Consider the following 27,897-nt stretch of genomic DNA (forward strand, 5'->3'; position numbering starts at 1 on the left):
TAGAATCACATCTGTCCTCTGATAACTCAATCCCTTGACATCAGATCTAGTTTCATACAACCGCTGCTTATATTGCAAGACAACCGACAAGGCAAAAAGACAAGTGTAAGAAATCGCAACCCTTAAACTCTATATCTAATGCAAACTTACATGCAGGTTAATCATTACAACTCCATTCACAGCATAAAAACATGTCTGCTATGTGTTCAGGCCAAAGATTATATTCTTGATCTCATGCCAGAGTTTGACAGCATAGTCAGACAAATGAAGGAAGTCCATGCCTTGTCAAAAGGTTAATTCTTCAATTAATTCAGCTGTCTGATGTGAAGTGGTGATGCCCTTTTCCAACACTGAGATAAAGCATTACATATTAAAGAAAAAACATAGATACCTACAATCCACTTTGTATTGAATTCATCTCCCTGTATTGATTTTTCCACTCTTTATAAAGACAATTAGCTGCCGATACACTCACAGCAGATGCCTGCAACATCCTTTCCCTGTCCTCCATTTATTCAACCATTATCCAGCTACTTAATAATCTGTTTTCACTTAGCTGCTGAGAAAATCAATAATAGAGATGAAAACACAATGAAATCTTTCCAGGTCAGCTCTATAATCAATCGCTTGCTATTAAGACGCTCTGACTAGCTTGAGAGAGCTCTTCTGCTTCCTAAATGTTGAATGCTATCTTACTGTATTTTTGTTAATTATATACCTTTAAATCAGCATGTATTTGAAAAATAATGTCTGTAATGTTTGCAAGACTTGAATTCCCTTCAGTATGAAAATAAAATAAAATAAAATTAAATTAAAAAGGCATGGACAAATAGGGAATATATATTATAGAATATAGTGTATAAGGGATTTGAGTTCCCTTTATTAAACATAAAATAAAAAATAAATAACAACAGAATACACAACAATGTTCTTTTTAGCAACGTCATATGACCCCTTTAAGACTCATTTTAATCGTATGGCTTTTTCTTAATTTTGATGTTTTTTTTGTTTTTTTTGTATTTTGTTACTGTACTGATATTTTTATTGTAAAGCACTTTGTAACTTTGTTTTGAAAGGTGCTATAAAAATAAATGGTTACTTATGACTAGTAAAATCTATTTTAAAAAAATCTAATTAAAATAAGATAATAGACAAATATGGTACATATTACAAAGGTTCATAGTCCACACACACACACACACACACACACACACACAAAGCCAAAAACACACAGACTAATAAATACATCAAAAAGACAGGACTTGAGTTTTTTTTAGTATGTATGAAATAAAATAAAATAAAAAAAGTTATAAAAAAAATATATATACAGGTCCTTCTCAAAAAAATTAGCATATTGTGAAAAAGTTCATTATTTTCCATAATGTAATGATAAAAATTAAACTTTCATATATTTTAGATTCATTGCACACCAACTGAAATATTTCAGGTCTTTTATTGTTTTAATACTGATGATTTTGGCATACAGCTCATGAAAGCTATTAAAAAATACCATCAAAAGGTTCTCTAAACGAGCTATTTACCTAATCATCTGAATCAACTAATTAACTCTAAACACCTGCAAAAGATTCCTGAGGCTATTAAAAACTCCCAGCCTGGTTCATTACTCAAAACCGCAATCATGGGTAAGACTGCCGACCTGACTGCTGTCCAGAAGGCCATCATTGACACCCTCAAGCGAGAGGGTAAGACACAGAAAGAAATTTTCTGAACGAATAGGCTGTTCCCAGAGTGCTGTATCAAGGCACCTCAGTGGGAAGTCTGTGGGAAGGAAAAAGTGTGGCAAAAAACGCTGCACAACGAGAAGAGGTGACCGGACCCTGAGGAAGATTGTGGAGAAAGACCGATTCCAGACCTTGGGGGGACCTGCGGAAGCAGTGGAACTGAGTCTGGAGTAGAAACATCCAGAGCCACCGTGCACAGGCGTGTGCTGCTTTTGAACCAGAAACAGCGACAGAAGTGCCTGACCTGGGCTACAGAGACGCAGCACTGGACTGTTGCTCAGTGGTCCAAAGTACTTTTTTTTCGGATGAAAGCAAATTTTGCATGTCATTCGGAAATCAAGGTGCCAGAGTCTGGAGGAAGACTGGGGAGAAGGAAATGCCAAAATGCCTGAAGTCCAGTGTCAAGTACCCCACAGTCAGTGATGGTCTGGGGTGGCATGTCAGCTGCTGGTGTTGGTCCACTGTGTCTTATCAAGGGCAGGGTCAATGCAGCTAGCTATCAGGAGATTTTGGAGCACTTCATGCTTCCATCTGCTGAAAAGCTTTATGGAGATGAAGATTTCGTTTTTCAGCACGACCTGGCACCTGCTCACAGTGCCAAAACCACTGGTAAATGGTTTACTGACCATGGTATTACTGTGCTCAATTGGCCTGCCAACTCTCCTGACCTGAACCCCATAGAGAATCTGTGGGATATTGTGAAGAGAAAGTTAAGAGACGCAAGACCCAACACTCTGGATGATCTTAAGGCCGCTATCGAAGCATCCTGGGCCTCCATAACACCTCAGCAGTGCCACAGGCTGATTGCCTCCATGCCACGCCGCATTGAAGCAGTCATTTCTGCAAAAGGATTCCTGACCAAGTATTGAGTGCATAACTGAACATAATTATCTGAAGGTTGACTTTTTTGTATTAAAACACTTTTCTTTTATTGGTCGGATGAAATATGCTAATTTTTTGAGATAGGAATTTTGGGTTTTCATGAGCTGTATGCCAAAATCATCAGTATTAAAACAATAAAAGACCTGAAATATTTCAGTTGGTGTGCAATGAATCTAAAATATATGAAAGTTTAATTTTTATCATTACATTATGGAAAATAATGAACTTTTTCACAATATGCTAATTTTTTTAATTTATTTTATTTTTTATTTTAAAGTCAACAATGGAAAACTAATATATATATATATATATATATATATATATAATATATATATATATATATATATATATATTATATATATATATATATATATATATATATATATATATATATATATATATATATATATATATAATAAAATAAAATAAAAAGATAAGAGCAACAAAACAAAAAAGCATTAAATAAGAAAATATTATATTAAATTATATTATTAAGGGAACATCGTTGGCAAATATATTTTCTCCCTTTTTTTAAGAATAAATATAGAAAAACTGAGTATTATACTTGCTTATATGGCATATATGGAAGACACACAACACAAGTACAGTATAATAACTACAGGACATTCGATGTGATCATGACAGACATGTTCCTGTTGTAGCTCTGCTCTAACACACATATCTAAAAATAAGCATATGTATGAAGCCACTGAAGTGCATCTGATTGCAGATGACTTGGCAATTGCCTGCTAGCCACAGTGGCTGTCATAGCTCTGGGATAAAGGTTGTGGGGTTGAAGCTCGACTCTGTTGCTTTTATCATTGACTTGATTAGAAATCATCCTCTTGCTGTTCCCCGGGGAAAAACAAAAAACATCCCTTACTGCCTTGATCAAGTGGTCCATGCAAGAAAAAACACAATAGAAACATCAGATGTGCATCACATGATCCTGAACACACATGATGGCTGATATATGCACAAATACACTCATGCATGCGAGACGAACACACACAGCGCTTTGAATGTTAATGAATGCAAAACACAAAAGCAGCATTTGAAATGTGTTTTGTCAAACAAATGAAACATTACACATTGCATTACATTTGACTTACGAATACGGCTGAACATAAACATCAACAGTTTAGCGTCACATGACTGAGCACAGCCAACTAGCATGCGCTTGCGGTCACGTCCATCCTAACACAGTTATTTGTGCAGAGGCATAAAACCCTTCAAGACACGGTTTTACATTCATTACGCTGAGGACCAAACTGGCCAAGTTTCACCCTAGAAGTCATAAAATCTTTCCTGCATCTTCTTCTTCAGTCACCATCTTCTGTGTTTTAATGAGGGCTGCCAATGTAATATATTATTTTGCACAGTTATTTATTTATTTATTTATTTTAACTCCCACAAGCCTCCTGAACCTTTAAATTATCTAATAATTGCTTAGCAAATATTGACAAGATTAATTTGATTAATTAATCAGAATGTGATGTAACTAAATCAAGTTATTTAGAGGGTTATTATCGTTACGTAAAACTAAAACCATAAAAAATAAAAACATTTTTATTACTTGAAATAAAAGAAATATTAACATATAAACAGAAAAAGCTATTTTTTAAAAAGCTATTTGCCAAGGAAACATTTAGTTTTTATTAAATGTTAACTTTAATATTAAAATAACTAAAATGAAAACCGAAATAAAAATTATGTATAATAAAATATTAATACAAATTATTAAAACTATATAAAAATAAACACAAAAACATAATTAAAAATACCAAACCTGGTTGAAATACTAAAATTAAACTAATACTAAAAACTATACAAAACATTTAAAAAAACAAACACAGAACAAGATTAAAATTAAAGAAAAAATGCAAAAGTACTATTCAAAATATTAACAAACTATAGAAAGAATGAAAGAAAGGGTTACACTTTATTCTATGTGTCCTTGTTACAGTGTAATTATACATTTAAATACTGAGTAATATTAATTAACTACATGTACTTACTATATGGTTAGGGCTAGAATTAAGCTTTGCTTTAGGGTTACTTCCATGCAATTATAACAAATTAATTGTCATTTTAATAGCAAGTACATGTAACAAGGACACCTTAAAATGAAGTGTAACAAAAGAAAGACAGACAGACGGTCAGATATTGCTATCTGTATAATTATACTGGTAATTTGATTGATGTAATTGAATTATTTGGTTTTAGTTTTCATATTTTCTGGTGTTTTTACCATTTAATCTCAAGGTAGTATAGTGTAAAAAATATCTAGTTCCAGTTCAAATGTCTGGGTGTTTTACTTCAAAGACTTTACAGCTTCATTAAATGTACAAATAAATTCACTTCTGAAAGCAAATGTGATACTGGTCAAACCAAGCTATTCACTTATTAAATTTTAGTCTCTAAAAATTGTACATGAAGCAGAATAGAGCATTATGCATAAATGTTTGACCAAATTGACCAAATAACCACATCAAAAGAAGAAAAAAATCTATAGTGGGCATCATAAAACTCAGTTGCAGTGAAATGAACTGAGGAAATGTATTCTTTCATGCCTGGAATGAATCAAACATTCAGTTCTAAAGACACTTTTCACAATCCAATCAAATAATAATGGATAAAATGTTTGTCATATTATAATGTAAAATGCGTCATATTACAGATGTAAAATGGGTTGTGAATGCTGGTACATGCTGTTAAATTTTGCGTTATTCACATACATCAGATTATAACACTGGCACAAATGGTTTAAAATGTTCAAGGAGCAAGACTGTAAGAGAAAGCAGAGGAAGTGGGCACGTCACTATCTGCATTAGTGCAGAAATCCCTCTGATCTACATAAAAGAAAAAGGCTAAAAAGAAGTTAAACAGAAGGGAAAAGCTGAAATCACTTAAAATGTGAGAGACGTGGTTTTGGAGAAGATCACTCAAAAATGATTTAGCAAGAAAAGGGAACATTTTGTTGAGGAATTTTTGATCCACTGCATGAAGTAACAAACTGAAGCAGCATAAAAGATCTTCAAAAAGAGACGCGTGTGAGTGTGTGTAGATGAGCCGAGGTGAGGAGTTCATGAGGGAGACAGGAAGTAGCAGAATGCAGAACTGAGGAAGAGGAGCGCAGAGAGATCGTAGGGAAGTGAATCTCAAGGAACTGAATGATTCTGTTTCATTCAGTCATTTCGAGAGAAGAGAATGAACACTACATGGAAAACTGTCAAATCAGCGGAATAGAAACTCTATTATTAAAGTAACTGTATTATATACTGGTATGAAAACAAGGTATGTGTCATGACAACGCCTAAATTATGCCTAAATTCTGTATTTTTTATTATTTTATTCATTTATTTTGGCAGATAAAGACATTTATCCAAGAACAGCTGGAAACAAACATCATAAAGATAATTCAATTACAGTATATTTTTTTATTCTTAATCATAAACATATATGATTAAGAACTGATTACAATTAAATAAAAACAAATTCTTAAATTAAATGGACTTTTTTAATACACAGTGATGCCTGTGCAGTTTTAATGTACAATTTTTGTTTATGATGAACAACATGGCTTTTTTTTTTTTTTTTTTATAAAAATGAAATTTAAGGTTTTAATTTATTATTTAATTTTGATATACATTAACATTTTTACGTAGCAATAAAAATGTTTATTTAGAGAAAATTAAAATTAGATAAAATTCAATAATTGAGGCATTGTAAAAATGTAATTTATGTATACACAACAAGGGTTGTGTGATTTCAGTTTAAAATTTTTAAAGTTTAAAATAATTAAATAAAATACTAATTCAACAAACATTTTAATCGATTTTTTTTCTAAAAATTGTTTACACTTTTTTAGTTTTACCATTTCTAATTATTTATTATTATTCTATATTTTACATTTACTGTAACATTTTTAAGTAACAATAAAAATGCTAATTTAATTAAAATCAAAACAAACATAACAATTGTAATGACTAAGAACTTGTTCAAATTAAAACATTTCTGAATACATAACAGGGAGCGGTTCGATTTTACAGCACAAACATTTCTGATTATGAACAAAGGTTGCTGTTAAAAATTATGCTAATTAATTAAACAATCTGGGTTGAGGTTCAAGTGTGATTCCCAACAATCCAATTAAACCGAGTAGCAGAATAATGAATTAGAATAGAAGACATTTCTCACCATTAAAGCTGACGTTTCTGATGTATCCCAGCAGCTCCTTGCCATCTATGTTGCTCATGCGTGGACATAGTCCTGGATATCCCGAGCAGAGGTCCCGATGCATGCGGTGCAGCGCGTGGGCCATGGCGTACACCGCATCCATCACAAACTGCACCTTTCCCTCTTGCTCATAAGTGGAATCCCTGCCGACCTTCTCCAACCCTGCAAAAAAAGAACAAAGAAGACATGAGTCCAATGCAAAAAGTGTTCAAATCTGGCTCATAAGAGTTCAGAGATCCTGCATTTAATTTATTTCCCTAAAAATGCCCAAGTGACAGGCTTGGTGCAAGTTCTTGGCTGACTCTGGATGGAGGCATTCATTTATATGCAAGTTTAATTTATTTGCAAAGCTTTTCAAAGGATTTCCAACACAATTTCCATTTTCCAAAGCATGCCAAACTAATTCACACAATGCCTCAATGCCTAATGATGAATTCATGCCATGTTCTGTGATAATTAGTTTATTAGCGCCGACTGGAGTGACCTTTCCACTAAGGTTAGCTAGAGAAAATGACAAAAACAACAACAATACGAGTGTGAATCTACTGCAAAGACTACGGTGTAACTTCCCTCCAAACCCTGAGTTTGAACAGGGTCAGTTTTTTCATCTTTTCTTAGCTTTAACTCAATGTTATCAGTATCACCCACATGCATAACCTGAAATCCAACCCTGAATTGTGGAGTGTTGATACCTCCATTTATGTTAAATTCTGCGTAAAGCAACAAAGGAGAGCTTTAAAAATGGTCAGTAGTGGAGAGCAAATTAACAGGTCCAGTCAGAGCGCTCAGTCATTGAACTTGTCAGGCTGGAATTTATAGGGACTCATTTACAGAGAATGAAATACAATGCGTCTCGGAAGTGGACCGAAGTCTACAACTCAGCTGAATGGGAAGCTTTTATCTCACCAGAGGGAGCACTTACTCGTCTTGTTGGTTTAATGAATCACCCAGGTTCAGCCACATTAAAGTGATCTTGGACACAGTATCTTCGGAAAATGCCACAAACTAAACCACTTAATCTCAAGCAAAGACTTGACTATGAACTTGAAATAAGGCTCTAGACTATGACTATCTAGCTATGTGACCCCAGGGGATGAAAGCTGGTCCTGGGCTTGAAAGATCCTGCTTTTTGTTAAACTTTTATAACAAACAAATAAATAAAAACATCTTACTCAATCATGTTAACAACCACACAGTGAATGAATCTGTTTTTTGTGAACTAATGAGTTGAGTAAATAATTCAGTGACACACTCATAACTACAGACTTGTGTTTGTTCCTGAAGGAATCTGTTTTTGAACAAATCTGTTGAGTGAATGATTCAATGATTCCCTCATAGAGGCCTGTTTAGAATTAAAGTTCTTGAACGAACCTGTTGATAGAATGAGCTAATGATTCACTCACATGTTGCCAGCTACTGCCATAACAGCGTGACACAGTCAGATAAACATGACTATTACTTTCATTTTAGACACAATAATACCAGTTACTTTGTCTATTTTTGCTCCATCAACAACAATATTTTCAGATGGACATCTGACAAACAGTGAAGTTCCTGAATTAATCAGTTTTTTTAACAAATCTGGTTGGCAAATGATTCCACGACTTGTGTTCCATCCTGGTTTTGAATTAATTCAATGACACACTCATAACCACACAAGTGGATGAGTGAATAATTCAGTGATTTGTTTTCAGAATGAATCAATGTTTTTGAATGAACTGGTGGAAAGAATGAGTAAATGACTCACTCGTAACAACATCAATTTGTCGCCATCTACTGGTGTAACAGTGTAACCTACAGAGAGAGTCAGTAAAAAATCCTCACCACCTCACTAATTCACAGTTTGACACTATATATATATATATATATATATATATATATATATATATATATATATATATATATATATATATATATATAACATAATATAATACACTGAAACAAAATTATGAACACAATACTTTTGTTTTTGCCCCCATTTTTCATGAGCTGAACTCAAAGATTTAAACAAAAGGCCTATTTCTCTCAAATATTGTTCACAAATCTGTGTTAGTGAGCACTTCTCCTTTGCCGAGATAATCCATCCACCTCACAGGTGTGGCATATCAAGATGCTGATTAGACAGTATGATTACTGCACAGGTGTGCCTTAGGCTGGCCACAATAAAAGGCCACTCTAAAATGTGCAGTTTTATCACACAGCACAATGCCACAGATGTCGCAAGTTTTGAGGGAGCATGCAATTGGCATGCTAACTCCAGGAATGTCCACCAGAGCTGTTGCCCGTGAATTGAATGTTCATTTCTCTACCATAAGCTGTCTCCAAAAGCATTTCAGAGAATTTGGCAGTACATCCAACCGGCCTCACAACCGAAGACCATGTGTAACCACACCAGCCCAGGACCTCCACATCCAGTATATTCACCTCCAAGATCGTCTGAGACCAGCCACCCGGACAGCTGCTGCAACAATCGGTTTGCATAACCAAAGTATTTCTGCACAAACTGTCAGAAACCGTCTCAGGAAAGACCATATTCATCAAATTCTCACACTCATCCGGGTCTCGACCTGACTGCAGTTCGTCGTTGTAACCGACTTGAGTGAGCAAATGCTCACATTCGAAGGTGTCTGGCACTTTGGAGAGGTGTTCTCTTTACGGATGAATCCCGGTTTTCACTGTACAGGGCAGATGGCAGACAGCGTGTATGGCGTTGTGTGGGTGAGCGGTTTGCTGATGTCAGCGTTGTTAATCGAGTGGCCCATGGTGGCGGTGGGGTTGTGGTATGGGCAGGAGTATGTTATGGACAACGAACACAGGTGCATTTTATTGATGGCATTTTGAATGCACAGAGATACCGTGACGAGATCCTGAGGCCCATTGTTGTGCCATTCATCCACGACCATCATCTCATGTTGCAGCATGATAACGCACGGCCCCATGTTGCAAGGATCTGTACACAATTCCTGGAAGCTGAAAACCTCCCAGTTCTTGCATGGCCAGCATACTCACCGGACATGTCACCCACTGAGCATGTTTGGGATGCTCTGGATCGGCGTATACAACAGCGTGTTCAAGTTCCTGCCTGCAACTTCACACAGCCATTAAAGAGGAGTGGACCAACATTCCACAGGCCACAATCAACAACCTGATCAGCTCTATGTGAAGGAGATGTGTTGCACTGTGTGAGGCAAATGGTGGTCACACCAGATACTGACTGGTTTTCAGACCCCCCAATACAGTAAAACTGCACATTTTAGAGTGGGCTTTCATTGTGGCCAGCCTAAGGCACACCTGTGCAATAATCATGCTGTCTAATCAGCATCTTGATATGCCACAACTGCGAGGTGGATGGATTATCTTGGCAAAGGAGAAGTGCTCACTAAAACAGATTTAGTCAGATTATTGAACAATATTTGAGAGAAAAAGGCGTTTTGTGTACATAGAAAAAGTCTTAGATCTTTGAGTTCATCTCATGAAAAATGGGGGCAAAAACAAAAGTGTTGCGTTTATAATTTTGTTCAGTGTAAATAACAGAAGTGCTTTTTGAAGCATTTTAGAAACACCTTTGCAACTACCCACAACATCCAAGTTGTGTGAGTTTTGCACAGGCAAGTGACACTATAAAAATCCACTGTGAAACTGTAGTTGAATTATTTTTTTTAAACCAATACAATTACAAAAGTGTTGGAAGGCAGAGTGGCCAATCTTGATGCATACAGTTAGACCAAGCCATTCTGTGCATAAAACGCAGTCCAGACACATATTAGTATCATAATCAGTCCCAGATCTGAAGGCTGAGAATGTCTGGAGGCATGAGAGGGAAGGATCTTTTGTCTAAATAAGTGATGAATGGCAATGTAGAGGACACAGAGCCCAATCATTAAAACCAGCATTTTAATTAAACTTCATTTACGGGGCCTAATTCAATTTGCCCCGGATGAAACCAACACGTATCACCATTTCGCGGCAGCCGAACACAGCTCTGACGTGGTTAGATGGGAAAATTAGATAAATGACAAATTAATTACTGAGATTTTCTTTCATCAAGAGATTAATGAAGAAAAAAGCAGGAACAACATCAGAGGCCATTTTTGCTTCTGACAGCCTCGAATACATTTCCATTAATGGAGTGACATTACATCTGCAGTTTTTCATCATTTTTTAAAGCGTCACGATAAAGACGAAATGTCAGAAATTGACTGACATCTGCTGAGCTGATTTTGTGACTGTGCTATATCCCAAAATGCAATGTGCTTACCTTGACTTTGCATTTGGATGAATTAACATCAACAAATAACCAGAAGTCTCCTTGATTATTTGGTCTGACTTTCAGAAAATTAGTATTACAAGGTTACAGTAAAGACATTTATATTGGTGTGTATATATATATATATATATATATATATATATATATATATATATATATGAGGAGCTTATTTGCAATAACGGATTTTTTTATTATGTAATCATGTTTATATTGTGTTTTATTATGTTAGTTAGCTGTAATTTTTAGATATCTTTTAAACTAATCAAAATAAATATTAAACACATTAACTGGAATGCACAATGAAAAAACATAATTTTTGAGAATTGTTAAAAACGGAGTTATCTGTTTTTGCAAATGAACTCTTCATTTATACATACATATTAGAATGATTTCTGAAGCATTATGTGACACTGAAGACTCTAATGGCTTCTGAAGATATATATGAAATCTAAACTAAACAGGAAGCTTCTCAAAATGTCCCTTTTGCTTATTTCTATCAATCCTCAGCTGCAGAAGTGATAGGAAGGAGGAAAAAATGTAATTATAGACAAGACAACTGAGTACAACTGACAAAGACATTATGAAGAAGTAACTCTTAACTGCACAGGGAACATACAGTAGCATGACAGAAATCACCTAATTTACAATCCAATTGACTTTTAGAGTTTTTGGGAATCCTGTCAGTGTCAATCTATTGAACATTTCACAGTAATGAGGAAGTGGAACTAAAGCTTCTCATAGCTGGAGCACTTCCATTCATTACGTTCTCGTTTTCCTTATTAAAAATGACAATTTGAAGTGAGCGTCAACAAATGGGCATGTGTTTTAGGAGCTGCTACTTATGTTGTTGTCTCAACGACAGAATAACTGCAGTTTCTACTGCAGTGGAGTCAGATGCATGATTCCTTTTCCCACATATATACCTTTTTTCTTCTCCAATTAAAAAGGAATGTAAATCAGCCCACACATTTGCATAGGATGGTAATATTGCTCCGCTTTTTGACAGGATCGAAAAGGTATGAGGGGAGGTGGAAAAGTAGCATGCTAAATCTTGGAGTTTTAATGAAATCTAAGCATGAAGACATTTATTGAAAACGGCTGTGATGGCTACCTGACTAGATTAAATCATCAGAACTCTCTCTATACAAATGGCACTTATAATTTGCAGCAGCAACATTTTAATGATCATGTATTCATTTGAAGTTTTAGCGCAAGGGTAGCTGACATCCCAAGCTGTGATATAGCCTTCAATTGCATCTGGAAACCCTTTGGCAATTTTTATGAACTAGCTAGTGACAGAAGTTCTGCACAGGCACAAGAAAAATCGTGATAATCTTAAACATTAATCATTACAATGAGAGCCTTTCATGAAATGATTGTGCTGCATAATGGGAACTTCATGTATTTACCTGTCATTTTGCGAGTTCTTATCCACAGTTCCTTAATTGCAGACACAACCCTCTGGATTAATCGTACTCGCTTGTGCCTTTGCTCAAGGGCATGATGGGATGTGGAAGTCTTGATTCAAACCTAAATCTTTGGTATTACCACCAAAACTCAATTATTTAAACTTACAACTACACAACTTTTAAATAAATCATGTTTCAGGAGAATTGAGTCTCCTGCTTCTCAGATGTTTCTTCTGAGAAAAACACCCTGCAATCTGAGATCTCCATAATGTCTCAAACTGTGCTCCGATTTGACAAGACACCAAAGTCTGCAATCAAATATCAAAGTCCTCTATATAAACTTTGAGGTATGCTTTCCACATTCATTTTACAATCTATTCTCCAAATGAATTTTAGAAATAAAATGACTGAGGATCAATTATGTCTCCTGAGCTATAAAAGAGCAACCTCTGAGCAATGTAGTATGGGCTTTATCACATATATGACATACATATTCTAATCTTTATTACAAGTCTACATAAATCTACACACTTGGCTGCCTTATGTAAAACAGATTCTAAATTATTAGATGTTTAATCTAGCTACAAAAAAAAAACCACTAATAACTGACTTACATTTTTACTTACATACTGAATCTTGTCTGAAAAAACAATGAAAGCCTTCATGATCTACAGAAGTACATGGGGTGTGGATTAGCATAAACGGTTTATAGTTAAGGTAACATGCTCACAAAAGCGGTTCAAAAAGATTCTCTCCATATATGAATGTCTTCCACAGGTTACATCATTCAGAATCAAAAGTACTTGATTTGACAGCACACTTCAACAATACGGTTCACATTCCTCTCATCGAACTGTGAGCAAAAAAAGAACAGAATGAGGAGTTAGCCGTTCAATTCTGCCGTGACTCACAGGAGACATTTGGCAAAAAGCATGCAATTTTGATATTTCCAAGAAAACACGGACAAAGGTGTACTTTATGAAATGTCTTCAAGTGCCCTCCACTTAACAGGCATCTTTGGCTTGCTTTCATTCTTCTTGCGAACACCCATTTTGCTCGCTCATAAAGGGCTCGGAGCTATTAGGGTTGAGGCAAGTGCCGAGCACCATGAGTGGAGCTCAAACCCGACACAGACGCTTTGTGTTTAGATGCTTTTTCATAGTGAAAGGCTGTGATGCAGGTGCACAAGAGGGCTGAAAAATGCGCTATTACACAGGCTGCCTATGCCAGGCGCTCTCATGTGAATCCCAAACATTTCAGGGAATTTACTTGAGAGCGGTTTTCTCTCAGCATGAATCAATCAATCAGTCTATCTATCTATCTATCTATCTATCTATCTATCTATCTATCTATGAATTATACATTAAAATATATTACTATTTATAAATATATTAAATATGAATATTAACATAATCCATATATAATAATTGTTCTTCTTTCGAGAGACACGAAATGATAAACAGTTGATCTGGCCATGACACAACAAGGCCACTGAGACACAGAAGGGTATTTTAACTTGGATCTCCACGTGGCCTCATTTTCTGAAAGTCACGGCATCCCCTCACGGTGAGAGCACACAGGTAATTCAAAGTCATTATCGAAAGTGTTCTCTCCAATGAATTGTCTGACAATGATCATGGCGTCCTCTTATCCTCGCTCGAGTGGAAGTTTGCACTAAACACTAATTATCACACAGTGGTTCTTAACTCAGCGAAGCATTCGCGATGCACGAACACACACGCACAAAAAACGCTCGCGAATGAACCTAAATGACAGTGCAAGAAAATTACATGGTATTCCGAACAGGAGAACAATGTTAGTATCAAGGACACCCACCTCGTTCCCAGCTATCAGACAAGTTCGAACATCAGACACGGTCTTTTTCGCCCGTGGAGGTCTTGCATTAGCATTCGGCCAGAAAGACTGTAACTTTGATTGACCTCTGAATCCATTTTCAGAACTTTCCTTCGCACAGGTTTCCCACTTCATCCGAAAACGAACATACTGTAAATGTTTTGTTGACACTCCTATATAATCACTCCTACCTCAGCACATAAGTTAGTTGTAAAAAGTGGCCCGTTTCGTGGCAGGGGTTTCAGTGAGGGGATGTGAGTGCTATTAACTTTGAGTTCTGGCCCTGCATATGTAAGCATGCGCCTACTCAGGGCTCTGTGAGGGTCCATTCAACTCATCGCCTCGGGCTACTTGTACCACTGCTGCAATATTAACATCAGAGCACCTGAAAAAAAAGGATGTGGGTGTACCTGCTCCTACAATACAAACTCTTTGCACCTACATGCCCTCTGGAGTCTCACCTGCCATTTACAATAAAGCAACAGCTGCACCAAGTCTGCATAGAGAGCAGCAATCTACGAAAAAGCATTTGTGAAGTTCATAAGACTTGATTGAACTCTGGATGTGAGCGCTAGCAAAATTCAAATGTGGCATAGGATTCATTAAAGGAAAACTTTACAGTGTTCAGGCTTTGTATTTTATGCAAAGAATCTTGAACATTTCTGAAAATACAACTTCAGTTTTCTGTTACCTAGAATATTTCTTAAAATATCCCAAGTGGTTCTTATGTATGAATCCTATGTCAGAATTATCCAATCCAGGAAAAGTAAACATTAATTGACCTTCGCAAGTCAGTGAAAAAAGAAAATGAACAGAACATTTTTTAATTGGGGAACAATATTTCATTTTATCCATCTTGAACTGATAGGATTATAAAAAGTGGGTGTTTCTTTACCAAAATGTAAAGCTAACTGTGAAAGATCACTCTCATCCTTAAGCATGATTGGATTTGATTCATCTCAGTGAATAACATGAGTCTTAACATTTTTGAATTAATCAAAAGGGATTTATTCAGTCACTCTTTCTGCAAGATATATCTTCAGTTTTGTGTCTTTGTGTCTAATGTGTCTTGGGATTCAGTGAATCATTCACTCAACCGATTCGTTAATAAACACAAAGTTGATCACAAGCAAAACAAGTAAGTATCACTTAAAATTTGTGCCTACAGATCTATTATGAGACTCTGGAAAGTTTAAGCATCGTAAAGCATTGTTGATCCATGTCAACAAAGTAGATACCCCCCCCCCACCTTTATTTTGTTAACTGCTGGGCAGTACTTCAATCAAGCTATTGAATGCAGATAACAAAACGAGTGAAGAAAACTGATTCATTTGAAAATGAACCAAACAATTTTAATAATGAATGAATCAAGAATGATTAAGGATTCCTTCACTTAAAAGATTTGTTCAAAAATCTTCGTTTTATGAACAAATAATGATTCTTCCATGATCATAATACCACTATCGTTAGCTGAAACTTAAGTGGCCTTGGTGATGTCAGCAGTGAAGAAAAGTCATTTACGAACACGATAACAATAAGAATTTGTTAAAGGTATAGTTTATGAAAATTCTGTCATCATTTACATTAATCACTTACCGTGATATCACACATACATCTCAGAGATGTCTATCTGATGTGTGTTTACATCTGGAAGATGTATTTTTTGTAAGATGTTCATGATATAGAATGTATGTAAAACTGGCATCCTAAAGATGTTTTTCAGATGTTTGTACACAGCAGATGCTTAGATGAATTGATCTTAAATAGACATCTTGCAGACATACGTATGCTATCTGGGTAGTGTTTTCAGTTAAATTACTGTAATTTAAATCAATTAAATTTGATTAATCATTTAGTATTTTTCAACCATACAATAAAAGTCAGCAGTGTCTAAAACATCATTTATATTTGTAAAAATATCTCTTTTGTATTTATGACATGAGGATGAGTAAATAATGATAGAATTTTTAACTATTCCTTTAAGAAAGTGAATGAGGTTGAATTTGAATTCCATGTGTATTTAAAAAAAAAAAAAAATGACCTCAAAAATTGTTACTTTAAAAAGGCAAATCCCATACAACTGGTGAGTACACAGGAATTCTAGCTAGAAACATTCACACCCAATTTATAGCACACACATCACATAAGTAGAAAATGTAATGGAATACAAAATCAAACTCCATTAGCTTCCCTGCCAGGTCTGATGCAACATGTAGGACACATTAGATGTATCCCACAACCACAGACATCAATATACGGAGACATGCCTGCCTTAGAGACACGCTGCAACATGTGAAAGCAAATCGTGTGATATCAGCACTTTCACAGGGTTAACCTTATATCCACAGAGCTCTCTTTGCTCTTCACACACGCAGGTGAACGCTGACCGCACGTGTTGCAGAGTCAGCAGTTTGATTACTGCGCAGACCGGCTCTGATAAAAGCTGCCTCACCAGCTCCACCAAACCTCAGTCTCTGACTGATCATAAAATCAATTCAGACTGCCGCTGCCTGCCTCAATCCCACAGATAAGTCTTACACACACGGTCCGCTTTCAAACTCAATTCCTTACTAGTCAAAATATGCCTTCTTCAGCAGGCAAGCTGAGTCCAGAGATTTCGCTCATTCGCTGTCCTCCAGCAAACCCTTCGCCGCACATTTTGTAAATCCAGTTTCATATGCCTGACATCTTTCCGTGGGATTTAGCCTGAAGTACTTGTCTTACCAACAATCAGAATAAATGAAAGATCTCTATCTTTTTGACTTTTTCTGTCTAGAAGAAGCTGTAGTCAGCAAAATGTACTTCTCAGGACATAGAAATTTTTCGATATGTAATGCTAGGCCATTCTGAGTATTTCTTAGGTTCTTGCTATTGTCAAACTCTGTTCCGTGTCTGTGTGTGTTTTCTTCCCCCACATGCTCCATGTTTATGTTTCCATGCTCTTATTTGGTCCTTCCCGTTCCTGTCCTAATTGTTTCCAATGTGTTCCAGGTGTGTCTAGTCATCATCCTCGTTTCCCTGTGTATTTAAGTTCGAGTCTGTGCAGTCTGTCTTTGTCTGGAATTAAACATTAATGCTTCATGTGAGTCTCGCCCTGCCTTGTGTTTCCCCTTTGGTTTGTTATTAAAGACTGTTGTTTTGAATTTATTCATCATCTCCTCGTTCTTTGTCTAGCCCCAAAAGGCAACCATGACAGAATTCCAGATCAAAATAGTAAGTGGCGCCCCTTCTCCTTGTTTGTTTTCCAGTTTTTGGAAAAAATTTTTTTTTTGTTTACCCTTTTTCCTCCCGCAGTATGAGAACCGCCCTACTGCAAAGTGTGCCGGCTGCACTGTTGTCATGCTCACCAGCAGCAGCTCTCTCCAGCCCGCTGGTCGCGCCAAAGACAAGACTGCCAACAGCTCAGAAGTCAAGTTCACCGGCTGCACCGAAGTCCAGTGCGCTGGTTGCCCTGATGTCCTTCCGCCGGCCGCTCCTGAGTCAAGCCTGTCAGCCCCAGAGTTCACTCCAGTGTCGGCTCCAACCCCAAGCATAGAAGTGAATCCGAGGAGAAGGTGGTTGGTTCTGGTCTCTAGACGCGCTCCAGTGTCAGCTCCAGCCCCAGAGCTTGCTCCCGTGTTGGCTCCAGCCCCAAAGCGCCCTCTAGTGCCTGCTCCTCCTAAGTGCTTCTCAGTCCCCCAATTCAGCCCAGGGAGGGCTCCTGATTCCCCGTTTAGCCCAGGGAGGGCTCCTGATTCCCCCTTTAGCCCAGGGAGGGCTCCTGATCCCCAATTCAGCCCAGGGAGGGCTCCTGATTCCCCGTTTAGCCCAGGGAGGGCTCCTGATCCCCAATTCAGCCCAGGGAGGGCTCCTGATTCCCCGTTTAGCCCAGGGAGGGCTCCTGATTCCCCGTTTAGCCCAGGGAGGGCTCCTGATTCCCCCTTTAGCCCAGGGAGGGCTCCTGATCCCCAATTCAGCCCAGGGAGGGCTCCTGATTCCACGCTTAGCCAAGGGAGGGCTCCTGATTCCCCGTTTAGCCCAGGGAGGGCTCCTGTTTCCCAGTTAAGCCCAGGAAGGGCTCCTGTTTCCCCGTTTAGCCCAGGGAGGGCTCCTGTTTCCCCGTTAAGCCCAGGGAGAGCTCCTGATCCCCTGTTAAGCCCAGGGAGGGCTCCTGATCCCCAATTCAGCCCAGGGAGGGCTCCTGATCCTCCGTGGCCTCCCGAGTCACCTGCTCCACTATGGCTCCCATAGTTTGTTGCTATGCAGTTACTAGGGCTTTCTGGGTCCTTTTAGGATTTTGCTATGTGGTTACTAGGTCTGGATCTGCTGGGTGTTTTAGTTTGTTGCTATGCAGTTACAAGGGTGCTCTGAGTATCTTTGGAGTTGTTGCCTTGCACTTACTAGGGCATTCTGATTCCTTTTAGTTTTTTGCTATGCAGTTACTATATGTAGTCAGCTGCCATATCACCCTGCAGCCCAAAACTGGTTGCACACTGAAGCTAAGCAGGGTTGAGCCTTGTCAGTACCTGGATGGGAGACCTCCTGGGAAAAACTAGGTTGCTGCTGGAAGAGATGTTAATTAGGCCAGCAGGGGGTGCTCACCCTGTGGTCTGTGTGGGTCCTAACGCCCCAGTGTAGTGACGGGGACACTATACTGACAAAAAGCTCTGTCTTTTGGATGAGACATTAAACTGAGGTCCTGTCTCTCTGTGGTCATTAAAAATCCCAGGATGTCCTTCGAAAAAGAGTAGGGGTGTAACCCCGGCTTCCTGGCTAAATTCGCCCATTGGCCTCTGACCATCATGGCTGCCTAACCGTCCCCATATCTGCTGATTGGCTTCATCACTCTGTCTCCTCTCCACAAATGAGCTCCACGTTCTGGGTGTTTTAGTTTGTTGCTATGTTACTAGGGCATTCCCAGTTTTGTTTTTAGTTTCGTGCTATGAAGTTACTAGGGTGTTCTGAGATGCAGTTACTAGGGCATTCTAAGTGCTTTTTTAGTTTGTTGCTATGCAGTTACTAGGACACTTTGTGTTTTTTGTGTTTTAGTTTGTTGCCATGTAGTTACTGGGGTGTTCTGAGTGTTTTAATTTGTTGTTATGCAGTTACTAGGGCGTTCTGAGTGTCTCAGTTTTGTTGCTTTGCAGTTACTAGGGCATTCTGAGTCTTTTTAGTTTGTTGCCGTGCAGTTACTAGGGCATTCTGAGTGTGTTTAGATTGTTGCTATGCAGGTAGGTTTTTTTTTTGTTTGTTTTGTTTTTTTGCTATGCAGTTACTAGTGTGTTCTGAGTGTTTTAGTGTATTGTCATGCAGTTACTGGGGTGTTCCGAGTGTTATAATTTGTTGCCATGTAGTTAGTTTATTCTGAGTGTCTTAGTTTGTTGCTATGCAGGTACTAGGCCGTTTTATGTGTTTTTTTTTTTTTTTTATTTTTTTTTTTTTTTTTTTAGGTTGATGCTATGCAGTTACTAGGGTTTTATGAGTGTTCGTGTCTGCATTGTAACATCTTAGCATATTGCTGTGAGGATGTGGCGCCCATCTGTGACTCAGGAAGTTGTTCAAACTTCTGCTGCACCACAGAGTGCCACACATATAAGTTTTCATTAAATTCCATCGTATTTGTCCCAAATCATTATTAATGTGAATACTGACTCTTCTTGGGCTGCAAGAATCTTTGCATTTTTATATTTTTAGCAAAACATTTGTCTTTCTGTGGCTTTAAAGTCAGTTTGCCTCACACTTTCTTCAAACATTGAACTTCAACTTCAACTTTTTTATTTCTTAACCACAACACTGCGCTGTATTTCTAGTCCCTCCATGCTAGGCTAAAGTTTTTAGAACATTTCTATGTATTTGCTAGAGTGTAGCTACGCATATCTCTATGGTATATTGGTCCTGAGATTTGGCTCGATGCTTTAACCACTAGGCAATTATTTATACAGGCAACACAAATACATCTTCTTTTCAAACATTTAACTGGTATGCTGAACATGTTTCTCTATGTATCGCAATTGCAGCTAGAATCAGAGTTGCCAATTTGTCCACTTTGATTTCTTCTTCCAGTACAGTCTATTTTCTTTCTGAACTGACAGCATGGAGAGTTTATGAAATCTAAATCAGGATTTAGCTTAAGTGAATGCCATGACAGCGATCCCCTAAAGTGAACTGATGCATTCTCACGGCTTGCTACCTCCGCTAACAGCCCAGACAGGAAAGCATCATTGCTCTACTAAAAATAACACTAAGACGTTGAATGTTCGGATTCACAATTACTTGTCACAATTACTTGTCTATAAGGCTGCCTGGGAGATACAGAATCAGCTGTGCATCACCATCATGTGACCCAAATTGGTATGGAAGCAGATTAGATTCAATAATAATTCACACAAAAGACAAGATGCACAAAATAACAACACAAATAAAATAAAACAAAAAATAACATAATAAAAATCACAAAATTAACAAGTACATCAAATACCTTTAAACTCTTTCCATTATTTCTTATACTTTCCAGTTGAGACTTTCCTGGCAGCGAACTCCTCCCATGCGGGTCACTCTTTTGCCAATTAGAATTGAGCCTGTCGATCGACCAATCATAACCTGCTGTGGGCGTGCCTACCTGGATGTTACATCATTACGGTTTGAGTCATGGCAGAGGTTTGTGCAGTTGATCGTTTAATTTCAGTTAACTAGCCTTGTAAAGGTGTATAGTTTTATCTTTGCATGCTTAAAACTTGGAAGTAAAATCTGTCGTTTAGATACACTCTTTAATAGGGCTGTGCAATTAATCGAAAAAACGGTTTCGATTTCGATTTTGGCCTCCAACAATTATGAAAATACAATAATCGAGATAAATGCCCCATTTGATTATTGTGCCCCATTCCGCCACCCTTTTGCAGTGCTGAGCTTTTGTTCTTCCATAAAATCCCAATTTCCTGTGCAAATCAGTAAAATCCTGTAACATGACATTTGCAAAATGGGACGTGCTTGATTTATCGAAGTATGTTTATTCATTTTTTTTTAAAAGCGTGAAAGAGAATTTGCGCTGCTCCTCAGGAAGAGATATGCGCTCAGAGACAGAACAGAACACGGACATGTAAAGTCATCTTTTAACTCGAGGTGCGAGCCTAAATGGTAAAATTTGCACAAAAAAATGCTGCGCTTAGTGATTTTTCATGTATTCCTTTGTTGGTCATGTAATAAATGAACGTAAAGAGTTGAGAATGAAAATACTTGTATAAACGGTAAATTGGATCTGTGCGGCTCTTAAAGTGACAGCAAGCTATTTTCCTGCTCCATCTGTGTGCTTATTAATCAAACAACAAAAGACAAATTCAAAGTCACACACTGCTTTTGAGTGAAGGATTTTTGTAGCTTTAAGAAACAAAAAAAGTTTAATTCTTACAGTGAAGACTATGCTGTTTTATTTTACATTTGATTATTCATTTCTGTAGTAGGCTGTAAACTGCTTGAGACTTGCATTAAAAAAAACATTAAAGTACAGTTTGTTTCATTTGTATCTTTTTATTCTATTGTATTTGTACTTTGCTTTTTTATTACTGACAGTAATTATTTTCAATAATTTTGAGGACTTTTTGTTTGTTTGAAATTCCGCTGGTCTCCACAATGTAGATATCATAACAACCTTATTTACAGAAAATACATATTTGATTAGGGATATGCCGGTATCAAATTTTCATGTTGCGATTAATTGATCATGTTTTACCACGGTATGCGGTATTATCACGGTATTGAAATCAAGTTTTCATAAGTGGTCATAATACAGTATAACAGGTTAAATAACTTTTTTTCTTATAACAAAAATAACTGAACATTTAAATACAATAAAGAAATACAAAAAAATATATTTAAAGTTAAACATTTTACACCGATTAAAGTGCAAAAGAAAAGACCCATAGGTATCACTTTACAATAAGACCTCATTAGTTAACCTTAGTTAATGCATTAACATTCACAATGAGCAATAGCTACATTTGCTACAGAAGTTACTAATCTTTGTTAAAAAATACAAGTCTTAGTTCATGTTAGCTCATTAAATAACGCAGTTGCAACTTTTGATTTTAACAATGTGTCATTAAATATTTGAATACCTAAGATTAATGAATGTTCAGAAGAATTTTTCATTGGCAGTTTGTTAACTAAAGAAGCCCTAATGTAAAGTTTTAATGAACAAAAAAGAATCAAAACACTTTCAAACAATATCTAGGACGTTATAGTCCAGATTAAAATGGAAAAAAAAAATTATGGAAATATATAAATATTATTTTATATTATTTAAATGTTTAGAAAGTAGCAGCTGCTTTTATTTATGGGGTTTCCAGGGTAAGGGCTGCAGTTTAGCGCCATCTGCTGTCAGAGACTGAATGTGCTTTCATTCAGCGCGTCTCTCACGTGTTCCTCCATGTGCTTCTTGTGCGTGCTTGTTTACATCAGAGTTCACACGGGTCTTTAAAGCAGCATACAAACGGTATTGTGCATTTTGACCAGTTGATGGGAAAAAGTATTCTTAAAATGCATTTCAAATTCTGAATAATTTGTAATATATAATTATTCTCGGTATTTGGAAGTGCCCACGATAACAATATCGTGCATATTCATTACCACGATATATCGCATTAACGAATACCGGCACAAGTCTATATTTGATATGCATCATTTTCTTTAAATAAATCTCTCATATAAAGTTTTGGTCATATGGCCCCCTCATAATCATGTTAAATAATCGTGATTACAATATTGACGAAAATATCGTTATTATGATTTTTGCAATAATCGAGCAGCCCTACTCTTTTACATGATCATTATAAGCCAGAGGCTGCTATGATTACAGATAATGTTTTGCACGCGCTCTCCTTATATACCTGCACTGCAGGGCGGGGTGCACGATGGTGCAGCGGTGGTACAGCAACTGTGGCGACGGGACGTAATGTCTCCATTCCCTCCTTCAGGGAACAAGGGTTACATATGTAACTGAGACGTTCCCTTTCTGTCAGTCACGTTTGTAAATTGGGATCCCTATGAAAACGCCAATATTGCTGACCCCCTCCAGTGCCCTGCGAAAACCACCAAGTCCCCTTAAGCCAGTTGGGGCGGAAGATAGTACAGGGCTTTGGCAGAGGTGTCCCCCACTGCTGTTCCATACAGTTGAATACTGGATAACACTGGGAAAGCATACCCAAGTAGGGTAACGCTACGGAAGCCACATCCTGTGTATAGGAGGTATTATATGGAGTTTACACATATGGACTGACCACAGGGCAGTGCTAGATATGGAAAGTCCCTGTGGTAGACTCAGCCATCTTGGGGTGAGATCAATACGCAACAGAGGCGACAGGAAAATCTCTGCCAGGGAAAGACACAGGCTCACCATGAGGGAAGCAGTACCATGGAAGAATACACATGTGGGATCACCTGAAGGGGGAATCACTACACACTGGCACCTAGACCAGCACAAGGGCTGACCATGGGCATACACACAAGTGCTGGACCTGGCGTCTGGCACCTGACCACCGAGGGTGCGGGAGGATCGGGGAGTCCAGGAAGTGTTTTTTGACGGACTCCCTCATATCTGCCAGGCTCAGCCAAAGGTGGCATTTCTGGACCACCAAGGTGGACATCGTCTGACCCAGGGACCGCGCCATGACTTTCATCACCCGTAGGGTAAGGTCCGTCGCAGTGCGCAGCCCCTGTATCACACCCGGGTCAGAACCACCCTCGTGCAGCTGCAGAGATGTTCACAAGTCTTTAACTTGGAGTCCGAGTCAAGTCTGAAGTCTTTAACCTGGATTCTGAGTCAAGTCTTAAGTCTTTGGTCACAAGTCCGAGTCCAGTCTTTAGTCATTTAATGGCTTGCTAAAAAAATTTTTTAATAAAGCGTTTTATTAAAAAAATAAAAAACATAGAACATAAAGAAATTAAACATAAATAACATAAACGACCCTGAGCGCTTGTTATGTGATCCGCTCCGCTGTTTTGACTTGCTGTGTTATGGCTCGTGGTCCAGATGGATACCAGTGTGCAGATGCGGTCCACCTTTTAAATATCAATTAAGGATAAAAGACTCGAGTTGCTTTTAAAATTCTTCACAAGTCCCTTTCCTCGAGTCGAGTCAAGTCTGGAGTCATTTCAGGTCGAGTCTGAGTCAAGTCTGAAGTCTATAAAAATGCGACTCGAGTGGAACTTGAGTCACTAACTCGAGTGTCCATCTCTGCTTCAACTGCTGGGAAAGCATAGCAGTCAGCTCTGGATCTGACTCGGGCAACACTACCTTCACTGACGGAGGCAACACAGCCGAGTCTTCATCTCCAGAGCCTAGCTTGTCCCCCGACATAGTGATTGACATCCTGTCCTCTGCCAGGTCTCCGAATGAACCACTAGGCCCCGCCTCCGGGGGCTCAGCAGCCTCATCATGGAACACAAGAGGGTGTGATGTGCTGGAGGAGTGAGGGGTCCGTGGAAGTGCACTCCGCAGGGGAGCCCTCACTGCGATCCTCAAATCTATTAAAATTTTTCACAAAGTCAATTACATGTTTTTTCTAAATCCTTCCATGAAATTTACTTTTTGAAAAGGATGCTAAACACTCTAAATGGGACACTATACCAGGCATTTAGTGTAAATGAGTTTTGAATACCCTTTGACTGAAGAACTTCTTGAACAGGGTCAAACTGGTATTGAGCCAATCTCAGCTGTAGTTGTGCTACGTTTGTACTCCCTCATAATTGTCAATTGGACATTTCCTACTAAAAATATTCAGAAAATTAGGTTTTTACTTTAATAAACTTTAAACTTTAATACATTTATAAATCTTATACAGCAACTGTAACAACTGTCTTGTTTTGAATGTTTTTATTATTCTGACATAAGTCAAAGGGTACCATTCTCAAAGAAATGCAGTAATAAGGCATGACTTAAAAAATCTGTTGAAAAAAGTCAAAGGGTACCATTCTCAAAGAAATGCAGTAATAAGGCATGACTTAAAAAATCTGTTGAAACGGTCAAAAATGGATGGGTTGCAACATGACTGTTTTGAAAGAGTTACAGTTCCAAATGAAACTTCTAGATTCATATCACCTGCAGAGAAAAGCAGGGTCAAGGGTTGTCTCAGCAATTTGTACAATTTTCAGGACAGTCGTGGCCTAATGGATAGAGAGTCAGACTTGTAACCCGAAGTTTACGGGTTCGAGTCTCAGGTCCGACAGGGATTGTAGATGGGGGGAGTGAATATCCAGCGCTCTCTCCACCCTCAATAGCAAGACTGAGGTGAGACCGAACCCACAACTGCTCCCCCACTGCTCCGGGTGTGTGTTCACAGTGTGTGTGTTTGTGTTTGTTCACTATTCACTGCTGTGTGTGTGCACTTGGATGGGTTAAATCAGAGCTGTCCAAACTCGGTCCTGGAAGGCCAGTGTCCTGCAGAGTTTAGCTCCAATCCTAAGTAAATACACCTGAACCAGCTAATTAAGGTTTTACTAGGCATACTAGGTGCTTCCAGGCAGGTGTGTTGAGGCAAGTTGGCCACACATCCTTTACTTTACTTTACTTTACTTTACTTTACTTTACACATCGTCAGCCTCACAATTCTGAAAAAAGTACTTGCAGCATAAACAAACTTAAATGAAATGTATATGGTTACCAATGTGTGCATGTTATTATATACATCATCATCATCAGCTGAATGCCTGTCATCGCAAAACTTTATGCAAAAGACAAGCTCTGCTGTGCCAGCTCTTGCATGTCCTCAATAAGCAAAAACACAAGAGACTGCTTGAAAAATATCCCAAAACTATATATTTCATAATCTTCTGTTTATTTACATGTCCCATCAGTCAAAACCTTATTTTATGAATCTAATATCTTAATGTGGTATGGTATCCACGCGAATAACAATCATTAATTAAATAAACATAAGAATCAATCAATATTAAATCATAATACACTCTGGACTAAACAGCAGCCACTGGCTTACATTTGTCACATTAACGAGTGTGTCTAAACGACCAATTTTATTTCCAAGTAAGCATGCAAAGATAAAACTATACACCTCTTCAAGGCTAGTTAACTGAAATGTAACTGCACAAACCTCTGCCGTGACTTGAACCGTGGTCTCGTGCTGATGACGTAACATTCAGTTAGGCACGCCCACAGCGGGATATGATTGGTCGATCGACAGGCTCAAATCTGATTAACAAAAAAGTACGAATGACCTGTATGGGAGGAGTTCCCTGCCAGGAAACTCTCAAATGCACAGACAAATCCAAGGTGATTCAGACATTCACAGTCCATGATGAACTCGTGAATTTTATTTGACCGTATTTTATGAATATTTATTCTTATTTTGTGTACATGAATTGGTTTTTGTGAATATATATAATTTTTTTCGTGCACGTGAATTGGGTTTCATCCATGTGAATTGGGATACGCATGTGTGCACTATGTCTTTTACGTAAATTATTATTTAGGTCTAATCTGCTTCCATAAATTGGACCTTTTAAACACCTCTCCGCTAAAAAAAAATAAAAATAAATAAATAAATAAAACACTGCTGGAAGGTGAAGATGCACATCTCAAAGATAACATGCAAATAAAATGGACCCAGTTGACTACATTAGAACACATTATTCTAAGGATTATTTTGATTCTTAAACAGCTATTCTATACAGTTTTCCATATGGCCAGGGAGTTGCTAAGTGGTTAACAAGGATATTATATAGTGTGTGTGTTAGGGGAGGTTACTAGGGTGTTGCCTTGGGGTTGCTACAGTATATGGTGCCAAGTTGTTCAAAGTGGTTGATAAAGAGTTGATATGTGGTTGCAAAGGTGTTTCAAGAGGTTACTAAGGAGTTTCCAGGGTGCTGGAGTGGTTGCTATGTGGTTCTTAGGGATATGCTAGATGGATACTAGAGTGCTCTGGGGTGGTACTTTTCAGTCAAGGTCAAGAGCCTTAAACAACATTTCTGTGTAATTGCTACAGTGTTCTGGGTGGTTTCTATGGAGTTGCTATTGTGTTCTGAGTTGTCGCTTATAAGCCAAAGTAAAAACCTCAAACAACACTTCTGTGTGGTTGCTAGCATGTTCTAGGTTGTTGCTTACTAGCCAAGGTCAAGATCCTCGAACAACATTCCTGTTTGGTTGCTAAGGTGTTCTGGTTGGTTGCTAGGGTATTCTAGGTTGTTGCTTACTAGCCAAGGTTAAGATCCTCAAACAACATTCATGTGTGGTTGCTAGCGTGGTCTGGTTGGTTGCTAGGGTGTTCTGGGTTGTTGATTACTATGCTAGGGTGTTCTAGGTTGTTGCTTACTGGTCCAAAAGAGCATGGTGTTTCTGGTTGGTTGCTAGGTTATTGCTAGATGGTTGCTAGGGTGGATTGCTAGGGTGTTGTGAGTGGTTTTTAGTGTGTTGCTATGTAATTCTAGGTGGTTGCTAAGGTGTTCTCAGTGGGTTTGTTATGTGGCTATGTGGTTGCTATGGTGTTCTGGTTGGTCTATGTGGTTGCTATGGTGTTCT

General features: G+C 38.0%; 1 protein-coding gene across 2 annotated transcripts in view; it reads right to left on the reverse strand.

The window, feature by feature from the left end:
• The window catches only part of grm8b (glutamate receptor, metabotropic 8b), a 158,914-nt gene that overhangs the window by 22,767 nt on the left and 108,250 nt on the right, over positions 1-27,897 (reverse strand). For both annotated transcript variants that reach the window (XM_042752828.1, XM_042752830.1), the window contains one exon: positions 6,825-7,025. In XM_042752828.1, the coding sequence (XP_042608762.1) occupies positions 6,825-7,025 (201 nt within the window). The remainder of the gene's footprint in view (positions 1-6,824; positions 7,026-27,897) is intronic.

This window comes from Cyprinus carpio, chromosome B25 (genome assembly GCF_018340385.1).
Source record: "Cyprinus carpio isolate SPL01 chromosome B25, ASM1834038v1, whole genome shotgun sequence".
Taxonomy (NCBI): domain Eukaryota; kingdom Metazoa; phylum Chordata; class Actinopteri; order Cypriniformes; family Cyprinidae; genus Cyprinus; species Cyprinus carpio.